Genomic DNA, 21,456 nt, shown 5'->3' on the forward strand with positions numbered 1-21,456 from the left:
TGTGTTAAAGTTTAACATGTAAGCCAATTAATACTGACATTTAACGACATCATTATTTTAGTGATTTAAAGAACTAAGAACATCAACACAAATGTAATATAATCAGTTCTGACAATTATATTTCAAAAAATGTAGGAAGAGAACCATGACATTAGAACCCAAAAATAACCTAGTGTATTTGTTCCATTGATTATAATGATAGAGGTCATACGTTGATGTATGTGTTTATTTAAATAATGACGGTATTAGAATAAAAACATTCCCCGTGAAAAAAAAAAAAAAAAAAGTAAAATAAAGGAAACCTTGCGTATTAATGAAACGCTTTCTGAATAAAATTTCACATAAGTTGGTCAATAAGTCAATAATAGTTATACAATCTACAATACTAAACTTTGTATAGAAGTCCTTCAATAAGGTCATTGAGCAAGGGGACTATAGCATCAGGGAACAAAATGAGAAATAAACACTAGATAACTTAGCATACACAAAAACCATCAACAACCGCAAGTTTTGATGAACCAAAAAAAATTATCAAAAAATTAAAATGAGCAATAATAAGACAATCATGGGAGCTGATCAGCTTCTCTCCTATAAACATAAACATAAGAATGATAATCAATCCAACTTTACCCAATAATGCACCACCCGTTGAACCAATCATAAAACAATCAAAGTAAATCTCACAGATCTGCAGTTAGGGGTTTAATTAAAAAATTAAAGTACTGTCTTGGTCCTACAAATAACAATTATCGATTCAGTGGTGATGAAAATAAATCGAATTTATAGAAGAAGATTAGTCAACCATGATTCACAAGCAGCATCCAAGATCGAACCCGATAATGAGTTCAATTCGAAAATTATTCAATCAATTTTATAGAAGATCGAATGAAAATTACAAAACACATCTGCTTACACCGAGTATATATGATATAGTGACATAGTTTCTGTTAATTTCAATTTCCTCAAGGTTATCAATAATCGATTTTGGTACAGGTAAGAACAGTAACAAGCAGTAACGATCAGTAATATGCGTATTCTTAAATAAGTAAATAACATACTATCAATTGATTACCTAATTCCATAGACACAAGTGACGTTTATAATGCATAAAAATCAACGTTCACCAAATTAGTTCGTTGATTTGAGTCTTGAAGGATCTTCTAGTCTTTTTCACAACATTGAAAATCATCAACTAAAAGCAGCCGTTATATCTTTCGATTTGTAGATGATTTGATTAAGGATTGATTGTACCAGAATCATCGATGGCAATTAAAAGAACCAAATTGACGTCGATATAGGGTTTGATGCTATAGGATCAACGATAGTTTTTGATGACTTGATTCAGGAATCTTTGTTTCTCCGATAAATTTTGATTTGGGGATCATGTAGGGTTTCTTAAGAAAGTGTGTAAGCTGCCAAATCTTAATTTTGGAACTCCTATTTTCCACCAAATGTAGCGGTACTGCGGATACATTTTAGGGGCAATTCAGTCACACCACTACAAAATACGGAGTATAAATTAATGATGTCATTAAGATGATATCTAATCTAACAGTCATGATCAAGTTAAATCTAATGAATGGATGGCTTAGATTAAATTATTTTTCCTAAGATGACTCTTTTATGGGTTTTTTATTATGTATAGTAGATAGACAGATAGATGTATGCTAGATAGATATACAGATAATAAACCTTCTAATTACCCTTCCTAAATAATTCGAATTCTAAGTTATTTTAATTAAAAATACTATTAGTATCAAATATATTAATTAATAATTAATGAATGAATAAATTCAGATTCGACAATCACATTAGATGAGAATGGAGTGACGCAGATCAATGGTCACGGACCTGTTTTTATTAATAATGTGCCACTTGAATAGGACAGGGAGGTTGATATCGGTGGTAATAACAACTTAATGGTATTTGCTGAAAAACTATAAGACGATCTAGAACATGATGACAACAGCAGCAGTGATGATGATGACAGCAGTAGTGTTGGTGATGATAATGGAGATAAAGTGATGAACTTCCTGGTACTCGTTCATTACCCTATCGAACTCATAACGAGACAAGTCATCCTGATGAGATTCCTAAATGACTCTACCTTTGAGCACATTTATGTGCAAATATAAGCTCGGGTGAATTTGTTCAAGATCAATATAGGCTGGTATGGATTGCTAGAGGAAAGAATGAAAAGATAAAACTCGGAAAATCCACAAGATTTGGAAGAGATGCGCGTTTTTTTCAGGAACATCCGTCGCGGTTTGTCCGCATTATTGTTAGGTGTGTTTAGTTATGATATTATGAGGGAAATATAATGTTATGTTAAATAGAGACTGAATTTGAATATGATATTATAAGAGGATACTCCATATTAAATCGAGACGAAAACCAATTATGATATTAGTGTCAGTCTTTGTTGAATATGATATTATAATATTATAATTTAATTTAATGTAATACATTATCGTTTTTCAAAGCAATTTTTATAAATTAAAACTTAACACATAGTTTAATAACAACCATATATTAATTCTAATCAATGTGTTCAGTTCTAGTATAAAAAAAATACTTTGAAAAATGATAATGTATTATAGTAAATCATAATATTATAGTAATATCATATTTAATAAAAAGAATAACACAATTGCCTTTCGTCTATATTTTAACATAGTAACCTCTAATAATATCGTATTTAAACTCGGTCTCTATTTAACATAGCACTATCCCTCTCTGATAGTATCATAACTAAACACGCCTAATAATCATGCGGACAAACAACGCATACATGCAAATCTTGTAGATTAGCCAATCGAGTTTCCATGTCTTCATCATCCTCTCTATCAGCTTACACCAACCTAACAAATTCACCCGAGTTCCTATTTGCACATAAATGTGCTCATAAGTAGACTTATTTGAGAACGTCATCATGATGGCTTGCCTCGTTATGAGCCCAATGAGATAATGAACGAATATTAAGAAGTTCAACAAATTACCACCATTATCATTACCAACACTGTTGTTGTTGTCATTATCATCACTACTACTGTTGCACTTCATTCTCATCTACTGGTTGAATCTAAATTATCTCCCTCATCCATTCCTAAAAAATAGATATAGATGGAATCAATAACGATCAGATACTTAAAACGTCGTGTTCTCCGTCTCAAAACACAATTGAGTTCCATATCTCAATTTCAACATTTACATTTTTTGTTATCATAGTAGCTTTCCTATTGAATTTGATCCACAAAAAAAGAGAGCAATAAGAAGTGAAATAATAGGTGAGTTAACCAGCCAATTGTTTTTGTTATCAAGTTCACTACATAACCTGTCAATTGTTTTTGTTATCAAGTTCACTACATACAATATAAAAGACTCAAAAGTTTGTTGGAATGTCAGAAGATAAACAATACATTTCTGAGCAATTAAGCCACCATTATAAATCTCTGCCTTAACCTGTCAATTGTTTTTAGTGCACTGTCACGTCTTTAATTAGTTAGCTAGGTTCGTGTGGGCCTACTAGTTTATTCCAACTGCGCATTAGATGGTCTATCTATAAAGCAAAGTTGTGATTCTGGTAAGTGTTAACTTGAAATGGCAATTTGCATTAGTTCCACTTCATTAGATGGTCTATCTATAAAGCAAAGTTGCGACCATTAAGTTCTACTAATTTTGACTAAATTAAAACAAGTTCGCCTTTGAATATCTCTTGGTTTGGGATGGGTTCTGTTTATGCTTGACCATGGTGGTTCACAAACTGAGCTGGCTCTTTGTAAGGGTTCAACTGGTCAACTAAACTTAGTTTGAGAATCAGACAAGTGGTTCAAGTAACATCTAAAACTATCCAGCACATTTCATCTAAAATTCGTTAAGTACAAATAATACAAGAGTAATCTTATTTATTTAAATCGAAAGCACCATACAACATGTAAGACTTTGAATTAAGTTTTGAGCAATTTTGTGAATATCCTAAACCTAACAATCGCCATTTTGATAAATAAATAAACCGGATCCGGCGACACTCCGGCCGAACACAATCCAACAACAAGAAATAAAACAGAGATCCATACCTCACATCCACAGATCTACTTAAAGAGGTCGCCGCCTGCGATGAAGAAGAACGAAAAACAGCACTAAACGCCGGCGGACAGCGACGGCAAAACCAGATACCGGAGATGGCGAGGGCCGAATAACTTCCAACAAAAACTCCACCGGCGAGCAGAATGCACGTGATAAACTCATGGCATTCGCCACCTGCTGCCGGTAGCGACGAAAAAACGGTGACCGGAAAACAACACCACTCCGGGAACTAGAACAAAAGGCGGGGATCAGGTAGTGAACGAGGAAATAAGCAGTAAATAAACGAAGAACAGGTGACTGACCTCCGGCGAAATGCCGGATGCCGATGGAGGCGGTGAGCAAATTAGGGTTTCAAGGGTGAGTTTGAATTTGGTACGGAGAGAAAAAGGTTGGAATAGAGATTCTAGTGCAATGACTTTTTCAAAGATTTCACAGCTGTTTACACCGTATTTTATTTTTGCCCTAAGACTTGTACTCCGTATAAGAGAAAAATTACTACAAAACACGATGTCAGAAGTAAAAATCAAAAATAGACGTACAAAAAGAAGAAATGCAAAACTGGTACCGGCGGTAACCACTCACCATACATGGTAAATCAAAAAAACACGAAAATCAAGAATTTGAATCGGTACCGCAAGTACCGTCGGAATATAAGCATTCCGGCAGTAGAGGGTTACACGTGTCGATTGGTGAGGGGTTACTGCCGATACCACTGGATGAATTTCGCATAAAACGGTCCATACGTTTATTTTTGAATTTTGTTTCTGACATCGTCTTTTGTAGTAATTTTCTCCTTATATAAAGGGCCCATTTCAATTTTGTGTGAGAATTTTGAAAGGGCTCACTTTAATTTAGCTATCGTAGTGTGAGACTTACGTAAGGGCCCATTTTAATTTACCTAGTGTACTAGTGTATTATGAGACTAATATAGCTGCTTTTTTATAGATATTTTTCTCTGAAAATCTACGGACTATGTCTATAAAGAAGACGTGACATAAATGTTTGTATGTTGGAAGGCTATTTATTTTATGTATTTTAGATAGTTTAATTATGTATGCATCACTTTGAAGCATATTTTTAAGTCTGCGAGGTTGCAGACAGAATAAGAAATTATTTTATCTTATCACTACTGCATTTATTGTCATTAAGACCCCACTATATAGACCGGTTTAGAATTAAACAGGTCTTATTAATATATTCCGCCAAAAAAATAAAGTTCAACAGTCTAAATAGTAAATTAGAACGGGTCTTAATGAGTGAACACGTCTACTTAATAGTAACACGTCTACTTAATTACCTAGTGTGACAATATTTTTACGTGAAATGACAACACGTCTACTTATGTCGTATGGAAACACGTCTAGCTAATGTTAACAGTCTATTTAGTATGTCAACACGTCTACTTAATTCCTTGATGTGTCAACAAGCGTTACATATAATAAATTAGAATAATTTCCTGCTTTATCTCCCCCATTCCTCCATGATCTCCTACATTATCTCCTAAAAAATAACTATATATCTTCACAAAACTTATCATAAAAAAGAAGAAGCTATCTTCACCTCTAGAAAACCGATCAACATCATACGCTTGTGATGTAAAATTTATAACTTTCTCCGTTGTACTCTTTGATGACCACTATGGCATGATAAGTTGGTACGTACGTTCTTTTTCGCCTTTGGAGTATATCCTCATTTTCCTTTAACGATTAATTCATCTTGATAAACTTATAAATGGTTTCATTTTATTATTAAGCATACTATATGTGACATAGGTTTATGCAGGTTGTGTTTGACCACTTGGTATTGCATATATATGCTTGGAATTGCAAATGACGCCATTGTTCAATATTTTTGCGTGGATCGCTACTGACCTTATTATTGTGCTTCTTTTTCTACTTGTTTATGTAGGTACAAAAACGAAAATCCATCTTCGAGATGTGTTGGATAAGAAGTGGATACATGTCAGATGAGAAGTGAATGCGTGTTGTGTAGTTGAGATTTTGTATTGGGCTTCTGTTTATAAGTTACCATGTGGTGTCACTGATGAGATAGATAAAATCTTAAAAGGGTTTTTGTGGACTCAAACAGATAAGTCAAATGGTAAAGCTAAAGTAGCTTGGAAAGATATATGTTTTCCTAAGGATCAAGGAGGTTTGGGGATCAAACCTTTGAGGGAATGGAATGATGTTTTAATGATAAAGAATTTGTGGAGGAGTTTCACCCAAAAGGACTCATTGTGGGGCAAATGGGTCAACTTGATTAAATTAAAAGGTGGTAGTATTTGGGATGTCAATTTGGCTTATAATGATAGTTGGGGGTGGAAGTGTCTTTTGGAGTTAAGAGAGAGAATTCATCCTCACTTTTTTGAAGAGAATGGTAGCTTCTTATGGATCACTAATGATGACAGGAAAGTGGATTATTCAACATCACAGGTTTGGAGTGACCTGAGGATTAATAAAAGCAAAGTAGCCTGGAGCCATGTTATTTGGTTTAAGGGTTTTGAGCCTAAGCATGCATTTATTCTATGGTTGGCTGCTTTAAATAGGTTGAATACACAAGATAGGATTTCTAAATGGATGCCAAACAAAAATCTGTCTTGCTGTTTCTGTGGTATGATTCATGATTCTATTAATCACTTATTCTTTAGATGTGATTATAGTGATGCTATATGGAAGAAATTTAAGTCCATGATTCTGTTTAGAGGACTGCCTAATCACTTTGAAGGAATTGTTAATGCCTTAGCAATTTATCCTTTCTCCAATAATATTTCGAATGTTGTTAATCGTATAGTTTTTGCTGCATGTGTGTATTTCATATGGAATGAGAGAAATGGCAGGCTTTTTAAGCTGAAAAAGAAAGCCGCTAATGAGCTGTATGAAACAATTTATGACCATGTCAGATTCAAGTTGGTTACAATGAAGATTAGAAGATCTGCTGCAGTTTTGAAAGTGGCTCAATTATGGAACTTAGTGTATTCAGATAAAGGCTATAGCTTAGCATAATCTTTTTGGTGTATTTGTTTTGTTTTCGGGTGTTTGTGGGCTTTTGCCTTTTGTATTTGGGCTTTGGGTATGTCCTGGTCCTTTTTTTCCAAGAAATAATATATTTTGCTTTGCCGGAAAAAAAAAAAAAAAAAAGATTATTGTAGAGATTAATTAAGGTTGAATTATAATTTTTTTAAATTTTTGTAAACGCTTGTAGTCTACTTTTTTAGTAATAGTATATTGAATTGATGAATTTGGTTGGTTATAAATCTCGGTGTATTTCGTTTTCGATTTTGTGCAATCTTTTCTTATCAATAACACTTGTTTAACTAATTTGCAAGAAGATCAGTATGAACTCATTAATTTGTAAATACAAAACCAATCGAATCAAGCGTATCAAAGACGCATGTTTGAACTCAAATTTAGCGCTATTAATCCTAATTATACATATTGAAAACACGTCTAAATAGATTTTTCAACACGTCTATTTGGTTTCTCAATGCGCACAAAAAGTAATAATAGACCGGTTAACACGTCTAATTAAAATCATTAAGACCGGTCCTAGGACCGCTCTATTTATCTTTAAGCAATTAGACCTCCTCTATCTAGACGTGTTCAAAAACACGTCTAAATAGCTTTTTCAACACGTCTACTTAGCCTTTTATGTAGTAGTGTATATCTTCAAAAAAAAAAAAATAGACTGCAGTAAAAACGTCCGTGATCAAACCAAAATTGTTCGGCCTGAGTGCAAGTAAATTAAAAGGAGAATTTAACCTTTGGAAGGGGTTCCTTGGTTAAATGGGATATGGATGTGGTGGTGTTGTCCGTTTAACTAGACATCACATTGTTTCACTCGTATGTTGGACGTCATGCGTCACGTGATTAGTCACGTGACGTACGTCATTAGTCCGCGGACGCGCAAACAAAAGACATAATCAAATCTGCATATTGAAAAATAAACACCTTAATTTAAGGTCCCTTTATCAATTGACAAGCGACAAATTCGTATTTGTGACAGAGGCTGCTGCAATATTAAAATCGTTGATTATCTTACTAACCGTAAACGATGGTTAATAATATTTATCTATATTTATCGGTACATTAATTAGAATAAGTAAGTGATGTAGTTATTAAAATTTAGTGGTGGCTATCGTTAAAGTACAACTAACTCAACTTAGATCACGGCGAAGTTGATTGTCTTTGTAGCAAGTTTAAATTCGTGAGTGTTTTTTGATGGTTCATAATTGGGCTATCGGCTTCTTGATGTCTTTGGAATCCCATGTTTTGCACTTATATTATATGTGGGCGTTCGATGGGTCTGGTCTTCCTACGGGTCTTAGATTGCTTCGGGTTGCGTCAATATGGCACTAGTTCACGCCATCAAACGTGAGTCGGTGATTTATCTTAATGGTTTTCTTTGGATTATGGTACGTGAAGTCGCAAGTTTTGATTATCGAAGTTGTTCGTTTCAAGTGGTTGGTTTTAAATGTTTCGTTTGTATGTTTCAAGTGGTTGATTTTAAATGTGTAGCCTCTTTAATTTGATTTTTATGAGTTGTATTCCATATCATTTTTGTATATATTTTTTATTTAATGTCACAGTTGTATAAGTGTGCAATTTGTGCTCTCCAATTATATCAACGTTCTCAAAATTATACTCGTGACATGAAATCCCATTTAAATTCTTGGGTTGGAATAATTATACTAGTTCATAAATCATAAAGGTCACCTACAACTATAAGATTATGGATAATGCGCCCATTTGTCCACAACTACTTTGCAACACAAACGCTTATAGTGGGATGTTCGTGAGAACTGAGAACGGAGTTGGGGATTTGGTCAATCACAAACGCAGCAAGAAAAGGAGAAAGAAGGTGAGGTAGCATTGTGTGATTGGTTGAGATTATTTGACTCACTAACTTTTAATTGATTATTTTTTAAAGAGAAATTAAATTTTATCACCCACAAACTCTCTGCAACCCCGTCAACAACCTTCGATTACAACTTTCCATTCCTCATATTTTCCATGTCACACAAACAAAAAACCTCTAATCCACTCCATGTCGACGTCACCATTATGGTAAGGTAATGAATTTTATTTCAATTGATTTGTGTATTTTTTTTTTTAGCCTCTTGAGTTTTATTAAGTGTGTTTAATGACTTGGAAATAAATAAAAATTTCGGTTGCGAAAATTGTGAAAGATGAAAATGAAGTTAATGACATGGAAATAAAAAAATATAAAAAATGACATGAAATATACATATCAGCAAAAAAACATAAAGTATAAAAATTACAAAATGATATAAAAAAGTTAGAATCCTTTATGGGAAGAAAAAAAAAATGATATTTCTATTATTGAAACATTGTGACTTTTATCTTAATTTATTTTATTTCAACTTGCACCTAGGGTCTCTAAAATTAACACGGAGTAACAATTTTCGTTTTAGCACCTTACATATTATCTATCATTTCATTGAAAGCCGTAAAAAGAATCAACCTCGACCCTTCCACTCGACTCCGAAACAACATGCTTTTTACTGATTAATTTTCTCAAATTTGGAGGCTACGGAATCAAAACAAATAGGGCCGTTGACTCGTACTTCCGTAGTATGTATGTGTTTTTGTGTGTGTGTGTGTTTGTGCAAACGATAAACTTTTATAACAAAATAGGATTCCATCAAAAAGATGTAACCCCTAAAACGAACAAACACTTAAAATCATACGAGATAAACAAACCAATCAACCTTAATGCAAGCTCACAATAATAAACTACGAAAATAAACAATAAACTACGACAATAAATAAGAATAAAATAAACAATAAACTACGACAATAAATAAGAACCTAAGTAACAACACATAAACTAAAACTAACAAAAGCGATCAGAGGGATACTAATCTACAAATCGTGCGAAAGATTATATACCATCTTAACCACAGGAGCAACACGCTCTAGCCCATCGAAAAAAATCAAATATCTTTGATTAACTCTAATGTGCAACTTTATTTAAAATCCCACATTGCCAAAATAAAGATTGGGCTGTTGAGCTATGAAAGTGCAGTGGGTCCATTAATAGCCCAAATACGAATTTGTCAAATAACCAAAAGTCAACCATACATCTATACCACACACCTGATAGGCTCATATGAAAAAACTGAAGTTTCATAAAATTCGTTACCAACCTCCTTATTTTTATCCCCCTGCTTCACTCCCTCTTCACACATAATAATAAGGTCTTTCACTTTCTTCCTTAAATCCACAAATTATCAAAATAAATTATCTTCTGTCTCTATTTTTCATATATCTATATATATATACAGTACATTTGATCTGTCTTTCTTGAATCGAATTCTTGTTCAAGTTCTTATATAACAATGGATGTTGACGAAAAAGCCACTCGAATGGATACCATTCGTGGTAAAAAGGATCCTCCAGGTGATGATGATGACATGGACTATCCAAATAACACGTCATCTGGTATGTACGGTGCCGTTTTTAACCTAACCACCACCATAGTCGGTGCTGGAATTATGGCACTACCCGCCACCATGAAAGTTCTTGGTTTGATTGTTGGAATGCTTTTAATTTTCTTGATGGGCGTTATATCCGAAATCAGTCTCGAAATGCTTGTTCGATTCACGGTTTTATGCAAAGCATCATCGTATGGTGGTGTTGTTAAAGAAGCATTAGGTTCACCATTTAGAATTATCTGTGAAGTTTTCATAGTCATCAATAATGCTGGTATCTTGGTCGTTTATTTGATCATCATTGGTGACGTAATGTCGGGTACCGAACAACATGAGGGCGTTTTAGGACAATGGTTCGGTAAAGGATTTTGGGACGACAGAGCAATTGTGATCTTCATAGTATTGATCATGTTTCTTGCACCACTTTGTGCATTGGACAGGATTGAATCTTTGGCTATGACGTCAGCTGCTTCTGTACTTCTTGCGGTTCTTTTCGTGATAATTGCTTGTTTTGTATGTTTAATTATGCTATTTGAAGGTAGAATCTCAATGCCGAGATTATTGCCTGATTTTGGCTCAAAAGAAGCGATTATCGATCTATTAGTTGTGATCCCAATCATGTCGAATGCGTATGTTTGTCATTTTAATGCTCAACCAATTTACAATGAACTAGAAGGACGTTCGCCAAAGAAAATGAACAATGTCGGTAGGATAACGACAGCTATTTGTGTTGCTATTTATCTGGCTACGGCTATGTCAGGCTACCTTTTATTTGGAAGTAAAACTGAAGCGGACGTGTTGACAAATTTCGATCAACCTCTCGGGATTCGGTTTAGTACCGCGTTGAATTACATTATTCGTATTGGTTACATTTTCCATTTGATTCTCGTGTTTCCCGTGATTCATTTCTCGTTAAGGCAAAATGTCGATGCGTTGATTTTTAGTGGTAAGAAGCCGTTAACGGAGAGCAAAACAAGGTGTTTAGGGTTAACTTGTGTGCTTTTAGCGTTTACATATATAGCGTCTACTCTGATACCAACTATATGGGTCGCTTTTAAGTTTACGGGTGCAACAACAGCTGTGTCGTTAGGGTTTACTTTTCCGGCTCTAATAGGGCTCAGATTGAACTATATGGGAGTGATTAGTCTAAGTAGCCGAGAGCGGGTGCTCTGTTGGGCGATGTTGATTCTAGCGCTCATTGTTAGCGTTGTTGGAGTAGGCGGCAACTTATACGGTTTGAGTTGATCGATCAAATCAAATGCAAGTTTTGCTATTTAAAGGAAATGTAGAATTTGGGCGTTGATTTACCAAGCGATGTGATCAGGGCTAATGCAAAATGGAAAGATGCTTCATAAAAAAAAATCGAGATTAGATGAAGAATAAAGTACACTTGAAATGATATTAATGACAACCTAAGGCTGTCGCAATAAGGATACCATAATAATCTTAGCCGACACTGAATATTGGTTGAGAAATTAATATTTGGTCCCGTTAACAACTTAACGAGACCCAATTATCATTGATGATTTTAATTATCATTAATGATTTTTTTACGTTATTGTTCTACTAATAAAATAATTTGGTCTTTACTCTGGCATGTAGTTATTTTCTCCTAGCTAATGATAGGTTAAAAGAACTTATGCGCATGTTTATTACATATTTGAATTTTCAATTTAAATTATTATGATTTTTTCAAGACAAAATTGCCCAAATAGTCCCTGTGTTTGTGTTATTTATCCCAATTCGTCCCTATGTTACTAAAGCTGCTAAAATCATCCTTAATACCAATAATTAATCTCAATTTAATCCTTCCTTAAACTTCTGTTAAAACCTCCGTTACTTTACTGTCACGTGCTAGTCACCTGACCTGCAGTAACCGTTTCATATTCTAATTATTAGGGTTTTGATTTAGATACTGCACTCTAACCATCTACGTTCATTCTAAACACATTCTCTGAAAAAAAAAAAAAAAAATATATATCTCCACGAACAACAATGTCTGAGAAGCATGGTTGGATTAAACGACCAGAAGTATGCGATTATGACTCCCAGTTGATTTATGGTTAGAACATGAATACTTTCTTTTTTGTTTCTTCATTGCTTAGGATCACCAGATAGTACTGTTACATTGAAATTTATATATATATATTTTTTTTTCAGATTCATACAAGGAACTATTTACCATTAATGTTCATCATCAAGGTCACTTCATTTGTAACCCTAAACGTCACTATGTTGGTGGATTGTTGAATCCTTTTGATTTGGTTGAATGTTCTGTATTTTCTCTTGATGTGTTAGATGGTATTGTAAAGGAATTGGGGTATTCAGGTGATGATGTTATGTATCATTTCAGAAAACCTGAAAGTGATTTGGATGGTGGACTGTGTCCTCTAGCTAGCCAATCTGATGTTGTTAATATGTTAAGCTACGTTCCTCAATTTCAATACTTTGATGTGTATGTGGAACATGGGGTTACATCTATAGGTAGAGCAGGTCATAATGAAACACTTTTACTTACTGGTCTATGTTGTTTGCTTAAACTAATTTTATTTAGTTGTTTGCTTTAGTCAGGTTTGATTAAAATTACACAAAACAGTCAACTATGGTCAACATGTGCTTAAACTAATTTTATTTAGTTGTTTGTTTTAGTCATGTTTGTTTAAAATTTGACAAAACAGTCAACTCTGGTCAACATGTGCTTAAATTAGTGAAGTCTGATGAAAAAATGTCAAAACAGTAGACTTGGGTCATGAATTGCTAAAAAAAGTCAAGTTTGATAATAATTTGACAAAACAGTCAACTCTGGTCAACATGTGCTTAAATCAGTGAATTTTAATGAAAAAATGTCAAAACAGTCGAGTTTGCTTAAAAAGGTGTACTTTGGTCATGAAATGCTTAAAACAGTCCACTTTGGTGAATGGAACTAATTCTTGTAACTTTAGTCACTATACACAAAGTTATGTGTATTCTATGACCAAAAGCCACTTTCCACTGTCATAATAATATACAAGTCCATTTGTCATAATAATACACAAGTCAGAAGTCACAAGTAACATTGAACAAGCATAATAATACACAAGGTCAAAAGCCATTGTTCAAGTTCAAAATAGTCGCTAATTATTGTAACATTTGGTCATAACTTGGTCAGTAAACAAGTCATATTGAACAAGCATAACTTGGCATCTTTATGGTGAAACAAGTCACAAATTCACAATTGGTGTTTGTACACATTGGTCAATAACAGTCACAATAACATTCACAAAATACATGAATTGGTCAATAACAGTCAATAACATTTTTATTCAATTGAAAATGCTGAGTTACATCATTCATCAAATTAATCCCCCATTACAAATCAACTACAATCTAGTTAAAATACCAATACAAAAAAAAACAAAACCAACTTAAAAAAACTATTTTCTTCCATCTTTGCAATTGGGCATCTTTATCATGTATAATTTCTACCATTGGAGGATCCACCCATCCAATGAAGCCACAATTCTTTCCTACCTGTAGCATAACAATTAACATGCCAATTATTATCTGTACATTGTAAATTGACAAAAAAAATTATTAAATTGTTCATCTTATAAATAAAGATTCTGTTCAACGAAAGTATCTTACAATTTTATATCAGTTGTACCATAGTTAATAGTTTGTATAAGCATTATAAACTATACGAGTTGACAATCAGTTGAATATCAGGCCATCAGCCATTGGCGGGAATTTCGCCCGCATCCGATCCAAAAACTTGTTCTCGCTGGTTGAGCTTTTGACAAAAAAAGCGAAACGTATTCTCTTATCCAAGCTTTTTCCATGTGCAATAACCAACAAAAGTTCTCGTTTAGTTTTGATACTTTTCGACATCAAATGGCCTGATTTTCAACAAATTGTCAACATGTATTAGGCTAATACATGTTGTGATTCATACCTTTAAATTAATATATTACTATATAATACGAGTATTAGATATGAATTATCTATCATGTGCCTTAAAACAAAGAGCACAGGTTAATTTATTAACGAGAAAAAACATTCTGAAATTTTAAACCAAATAATTTCGGTCATATCATCTAACCAAGTAATGTAGCTATAAATTACTCAGAAGACCACGACCAATATTCACTACTTGAACCCCGAAGCACCAGCTATAGGCCAAAAAACTTACTTTGTATTCGAAAATATTTGACTTTTAAGGTAAACATACAAACTCATTACACGAATATGTACAGTAATCCGTAAATATGTCAACATCAAACTTACACTCTAAATCTCATGGTTGAAAAGGTCATCATGAGTCTGTAATACGAATAATCATTCTATTTAACCTAACTCGAATCTGAAGCGAGCAAACTATTTGAATAAAGATATATTCGATACCCTTGGTTACATCATCTGATGTTGATCAGATGAAAATATTAGTTAAATTGCAAACATATGTTGCCAACAACTATCCTAAATTGAAAGGCCCAATTCATGAATAACATTGAAGTGATATCGGGCTTTACACACGCCAACTTAAAATAACTGCTTAAAATATACATATGTGGTGATTAATAAGTATCCATGATGTATTAGTTAAAAGTTAAAAAGATCATAAAAAAGGTGAGTTCACATATGTGTTTCTAGACTGCAAAAAAAATTAAATAGAACCAATACAAAATCCTGAATTGTTATAATTTTCATATTTTATCTAAAAAATAAATTATTGATTTAAAAAGTACTAATAAAAAGTAACTAGTAAATGGACTGGGCCCGCTTTGCTGGGCCTCACTGCTGCAAACGGATACTTATCTTTGTATAAAATTATACGTTTTTCGTTAAAATATTTTACATTTACTCTATTTAACAGAAGTACAAAAAAATAAAGTTAAAACTACTCAAACCACATAATTTACACATAATTTTGTAGTCTATAATTTAACCAAACAAATCGACATAATATAGTTGATTATATAATGTTCGCCAAAAAAAAAAAAAAAAAAAGCGTAAAATAAAAGTCCATAATAATTGTTATATACAATTTATTTATGTATGTTAATAACATCTAATAGAGTTATCGTTAGAACAATCTAAATGATCAATTATGAAAGTAAAAAAATTTGAAACTAAATTTTTTTTAAAAAAAATTAAACACTTCAAAGAAAGTAAGTTGAACTAAGATGTATGTATATTAAAATTAAATAAAAAGATTAATTAAACACTTAAAAATAATCATCACATGCAATGAATTGTGTTTACATGGAAAACGCATTATCTGGACATTCAATGCATTAGTGGAGATTAAACATTAATTGTCGTTTTGGTTTATATAAACGACCAAATCCCACACTTTGTTTAGTATGTAAAGGTAAATCTTTGTATAAAATTATACGTTTTTCGTTAAAATATTTTACATTTACTCTATTTAACAGAAGTACAAAAAAATAAAGTTAAAACTACTCAAACCACATAATTTACACATAATTTTGTAGTCTATAATTTAACCAAACAAATCGACATAATATAGTTGATTATATAATGTTCGCCAAAAAAAAAAGCGTAAAATAAAAGTCCATAATAATTGTTATATACAATTTATTTATGTATGTTAATAACATCTAATAGAGTTATCGTTAGAACAATCTAAATGATCAATTATGAAAGTAAAAAAATTTGAAACTAAATTTTTTTTAAAAAAAATTAAACACTTCAAAGAAAGTAAGTTGAACTAAGATGTATGTATATTAAAATTAAATAAAAAGATTAATTAAACACTTAAAAATAATCATCACATGCAATGAATTGTGTTTACATGGAAAACGCATTATCTAGACATTCAATGCATTAGTGGAGATTAAACATTAATTGTCGTTTTGGTTTATATAAACGACCAAATCCCACACTTCGTTTAGTATGTAAAGGTAAATCTTTGTATAAAATTATACGTTTTTCGTTAAAATATTTTACATTTACTCTATTTAACAGAAGTACAAAAAAATAAAGTTAAAACTACTCAAACCACATAATTTACACATAATTTTGTAGTCTATAATTTAACCAAACAAATCGACATAATATAGTTGATTATATAATGTTCGCCAAAAAAAAAAGCGTAAAAAAAAAGTCCATAATAATTGTTATATACAATTTATTTATGTATGTTAATAACATCTAATAGAGTTATCATTAGAACAATCTAAATGATCAATTATGAAAGTAAAAAAATTTGAAACTAAATTTTTTTAAAAAAAAAAATAAACACTTCAAAGAAAGTAAGTTGAACTAAGATGTATGTATATTAAAATTAAATAAAAAGATTAATTAAACACTTAAAAATAATCATCACATGCAATGAATTGTGTTTACATGGAAAACGCATTATCTGGACATTCAATGCATTAGTGGAGATTAAACATCAATTGTCGTTTTGGTTTATATAAACGACCAAATCCCACACTTCGTTTAGTATGTAAAGGTAAATCTTTGTATAAAATTATACGTTTTTCGTTAAAATATTTTACATTTACTCTATTTAACAGAAGTACAAAAAAATAAAGTTAAAACTACTCAAACCACATAATTTACACATAATTTTGTAGTCTATAATTTAACCAAACAAATCGACATAATATAGTTGATTATATAATGTTCGCCAAAAAAAAAAAAAAGCGTAAAATAAAAGTCCATAATAATTTATACAATTTATTTATGTATGTTAATAACATCTAATAGAGTTATCATTAGAACAATCTAAATGATCAATTATGAAAGTAAAAAAATTTGAAACTAAATTTCTTTAAAAAAAAATTAAACACTTCAATGAAAGTAAGTTGAACTAAGATGTATGTATATTAAAATTAAATAAAAAGATTAATTAAACACTTAAAAATAATCATCACATGTAATGAATTGTGTTTACATGGAAAACGCATTATCTGGACATTCAATGCATTAGTGGAGATTAAACATTAATTGTCGCATTATCTGGACATTCAATGCATTAGTGGAGATTAAACATTAATTGTCGTTTTGGTTTATATAAACGACCAAATCCCACACTTCGTTTAGTATGTAAAGGTAAATAAGAAAAAAAATAAGTATTAAAAAAATCTTTGAACAATAATCACATTAGTATAATTTACTAATAAAAAATAATACGAAGTTATTTATACAAGCTTTATATAAAGTGTAGACGTTAACATACATATAATTAGAGTTTCATAATTTTTTAATGTGCATATGATTACTATAATATTATACATTAAAGATTCAGAAATTGTTTAATAACATTTTTTTTAACGTCAAACTTTGCATCAGTGTATCATTTATTTCAACGACACTCATCATTTGCACACGCACACACGCGCGTTCGGAAGGAAACCCGAATCGCATTACAGGAACCCGATCATTTAACCATCCCGAGGGGCAAGCGGACCGGGTTTGAATCTTGAATGGATCCGGGAGAAAACACACATGTGGTCAATCTAGATATCCATATTTCAAGCAGATTAATTAATAGGATGGGCAGAGCCAGACTCGAACCCATGACCGATTAACTTAAAGTAATGGATGATTAATATCTCTTATCATGTTTTTTAATTGAAACATGAATATACCCGATTAGTTCACTGTTTTTGTTTATGATGAGCGATTATCTCTCGGAATATAACGGGTACACGATTCAAGCATCTCTTATGACCGATTTTAGGGTCATTTCAACCACCTTAAAGTACATGTTATATGTGTACTATCGATCATCTATTAACAAAACTCATTGTACAAACTTAATAACAGCTAATTGAATTTGTTTGGTGTCAAATTAAATGAAAGTAAATGGTTGGCTTAGTTACGTACATTACATACAATTGAAGCAGCAAATCAATATCTATATATACATGAAAATGGTGGCGTATGTTTGGTATGTGCCTTTTTCCATGCCATGATTGGTGCCCAAATTTTCAAAGTATGATTTCTTAGTCTTCACTTAACTTGCCCAAATTTTAGACTTTGGCCCCAATAAAACTTTCTTAAATTGACCCCACAAATTAAACTTCGTTTTCTACTAAATTGAACTACCATGTGGAAAAGAAACGCGCATGTTAATCCATTCATACGATTTGGATGATGATGCATTCATGCATACATTATTACGGAGTAATTTCTTATTTGTACACCACCAACTAACAATATTATGATTTAAGTGTATATTACATAAAATCATAAAATATATTTAGTAATGTACAAAACAGAACATAATATAATAGATTTAACCATCTTTATTTAGTTGACTGGTTACCGCCTTTTTAAGTGTCTGTGAGGTCTCGAGTTCCAGTCTCATCTAGAATTCAAATTACAATTTAGTTTACAGTTAGTTATGTAGTCCTCTGACCCTGTCATATGGTTTAGCAATTTGCTTTGCAAATTTCAATTTGCTTTGCAAATTGCTGAGCCATATGACAGGTTCTGTGTATAGTCACTCTTGAAAAGCATCCTCTAAATAATTGTCCATGTGAGGGTTCGGATATAAATGCTATTGACAGAATTCGAACTCAAGACGTTCTCCACCCATGATAAAGATTAGAGATTTGCAAAGATACTAATTTTATGTCAAAACAATTATTTGTTTGCAGAAAAAAAAAACACTTAATATCATTATACTCTACAATTTACTTTAATTTGTTACTATTAATCAAGTCAACAGCAAGCGTCGATTTATTGGCGACTTGAATATCGCTTAAAGCCTAAATTGAATTTCAAGCAGGATTTAAAACTCATAGAAATTTGATTCTATCATTTAATGGCGTCTCATTTTTTATTTTTTATTTTTCAAAATTTTTCCTACTTATAGGTCGGAAGTCCTTTTGGAAGCAATCTCTCTATCCATAGAACATTGAGAGAGATGACCTTCTCTACTCTTGGGAGTGTTTCACTTCAGGTGGAGAAATGACTCGTTTTACTTTTGGATAGGTGAAGGATTATCTACATCTTATCTCCTCATACCTTGCATATGTGAAATTGGGTATTGTTGTTGTTGTTGTTGTTGTTATTATTAATCACTTATGTCTTGATTAAAATCGGTTAAAATTACATTAAGTATAAGGGGAAAAAAAAAATCATCTTTTTAATAGTGTATTAAATTAAATTTATCAAAAATTATACTTCGTATTTATTTTTAAACGGATGGAGTATGCTTTGACATATCCATAAAATTAATCATGTTCTCAATCATTGTTACCAAAAATTACCAAAATTCAATCATGTTTATTGGAAAGCACAAATTGTAATCCTCTCAATCGTACGTACTATATCGATCGAATACCGTACTTCAAAAAATCTCCATCGAAACTTGCACTCACCGATATATTCTTGATAAATCACCTTAATGATACATGTTGAAAATACCCAAAAGTTACGCTTGTTTTACACTGCATCTGCATCGCATCTCTCTGGTCTATTTGGAGGCTCAGGAACGATATTGTCTTCAGCTCCGGTTTGTTCAAGAAGAGCCATCTTTTAGACTACATTGTTGTTAATGCTTTTGATTGGTTATCCTCTAGATCTAAGTTATTTAAGATCGATTGGAATGTTTGGCTTCAATTTCCTTTGAACATTTTGTAATTTTTTCCTAGCTTCTTGCTAGCTTAATTTAATTCTGCTGTTCTAAAAAAAAAAAGTTGTAAGTTTTTATCCATTAAATTAATCGCTTATTTGTTAACCTTTTTATTTTAAGTAGTATAATATAATATCTTTTATCTTTTTATTCTTTTTCTTTATATATGTTACCAATTTTTGACCCCCTTGCTTTATATAAATACCTTATCTTCCGTTCAAAGCAACACAAAAAATTCCATCAAACTAACCATGGACTGGTTTTCATGGCTATCAAAAACTCACCTTGAACCTTCATTCATCCACGAATACGCACAAGCTTTCTCCCACAATCAACTCGAAGAAGATGACATTTCGTATTTCAATCACGAGTTCCTTCAAAGCATGGGAATCTTTATAGCAAAACACAGGTTAGAAATTATCAAACTTGCTAAAAAATCATCTGGTTTACATCCAATGACTAAGTTAATAACAGCCATTAAAAAAACCAAGAAAACGGTTGGGCGATATGTTAAAACATGGGTGCATCGTAACGATGCGTCTATGATTACGGTGCAAAGAAAGAGTTATAGTGCAAGATGGAAAGGTGCAATGGTGAAAAGAAGCAATAGGTTGGTTATGAATAGTAATAGTAATAAACAACTTATGATTACTAATGGTTATAATCGGCCTATTGTTAGATCTAATGGTGCTAAAGTTAATAGCTTTTCGAGCCCCTTGGTTTATGATAATCATCATTTTGTTGAGAAAAAGGAGGATGTAAGTGAGTATGGTGAGGATTTGTATGGTAATAATGATGAAGATTATGGTGATGGATATTGGTCTAAAGATAGTAGTAAAGGTGTTGAAGACATCAAATGGGATGCTATGTTTCAAAACTTGAAACCAACTTAATTAGCTTTTTTTGTTTGGTTTTGATTTTGTTCATTCTTCAATATTTTATATTATATAACATGTTTTTACCCTTTTCGGATTGGGTTAAGAGGGTCATTAGTTTTTGGATTGGAACTGAAAAAATAGATTATAATTTTTATTAGTAGTACTTTTAGCTTGGTATGAATGTATGTTTGAATATATAACATTTGTATGATTTTTCCGTTTAGTGTTTTCCAGTTGCACCACCGGTTACATTGATTATGGTGTTAAATTTTGAAGTTGTGTTATAGTGAGTGTAAATTTGCGTGTTGAATTTAAGGTAAAAGGTTTTAGGTGATTGTTAAAATATGATTGGAAGTTTGGTGAAAAATAAAAAATAAATAATGAGGTTTAATTGGCTAAAAGAAATCTGGCGGCGCCGTTTTCGCCTGTTGGGAACAAAACTGACGTCC

General features: G+C 31.9%; 3 protein-coding genes and 1 long non-coding RNA gene across 4 annotated transcripts; 3 read left to right on the forward strand and 1 right to left on the reverse strand.

Moving 5' to 3' along the window:
* Positions 1 to 1,154: 1,154 nt before the first annotated feature.
* Positions 1,155 to 4,519, reverse strand: LOC139847400 (uncharacterized). Its single transcript, XR_011759470.1, has 3 exons — positions 4,077 to 4,519; positions 1,852 to 3,106; positions 1,155 to 1,462 (listed from the first exon to the last, which is right to left on the reverse strand). It is a non-coding gene; the product is annotated as an uncharacterized lncRNA (long non-coding RNA).
* Positions 4,520 to 6,278: 1,759 nt separating this feature from the next.
* LOC139848517 (uncharacterized) lies at positions 6,279 to 7,088 on the forward strand. The gene has a single exon (XM_071838246.1). It carries the CDS (start codon positions 6,279 to 6,281, stop codon positions 7,086 to 7,088), a length of 810 nt encoding a protein of 269 aa, XP_071694347.1.
* A 3,356-nt stretch (positions 7,089 to 10,444) lies between these two features.
* Positions 10,445 to 11,782, forward strand: LOC139848518 (amino acid transporter AVT6E-like). Its single transcript, XM_071838247.1, has one exon. The coding sequence runs from the start codon at positions 10,445 to 10,447 to the stop codon at positions 11,780 to 11,782; it is 1,338 nt and encodes a 445-aa protein (XP_071694348.1).
* Positions 11,783 to 20,360: 8,578 nt separating this feature from the next.
* On the forward strand, positions 20,361 to 21,220 carry LOC139850412 (uncharacterized). The gene has a single exon (XM_071839988.1). It carries the CDS (start codon positions 20,381 to 20,383, stop codon positions 21,020 to 21,022), a length of 642 nt encoding a protein of 213 aa, XP_071696089.1. The 5' UTR covers positions 20,361 to 20,380; the 3' UTR covers positions 21,023 to 21,220.
* Positions 21,221 to 21,456: the final 236 nt, after the last annotated feature.

Source organism: Rutidosis leptorrhynchoides, chromosome 5 (genome assembly GCF_046630445.1).
Source record: "Rutidosis leptorrhynchoides isolate AG116_Rl617_1_P2 chromosome 5, CSIRO_AGI_Rlap_v1, whole genome shotgun sequence".
Lineage (NCBI taxonomy): Eukaryota > Viridiplantae > Streptophyta > Magnoliopsida > Asterales > Asteraceae > Rutidosis > Rutidosis leptorrhynchoides.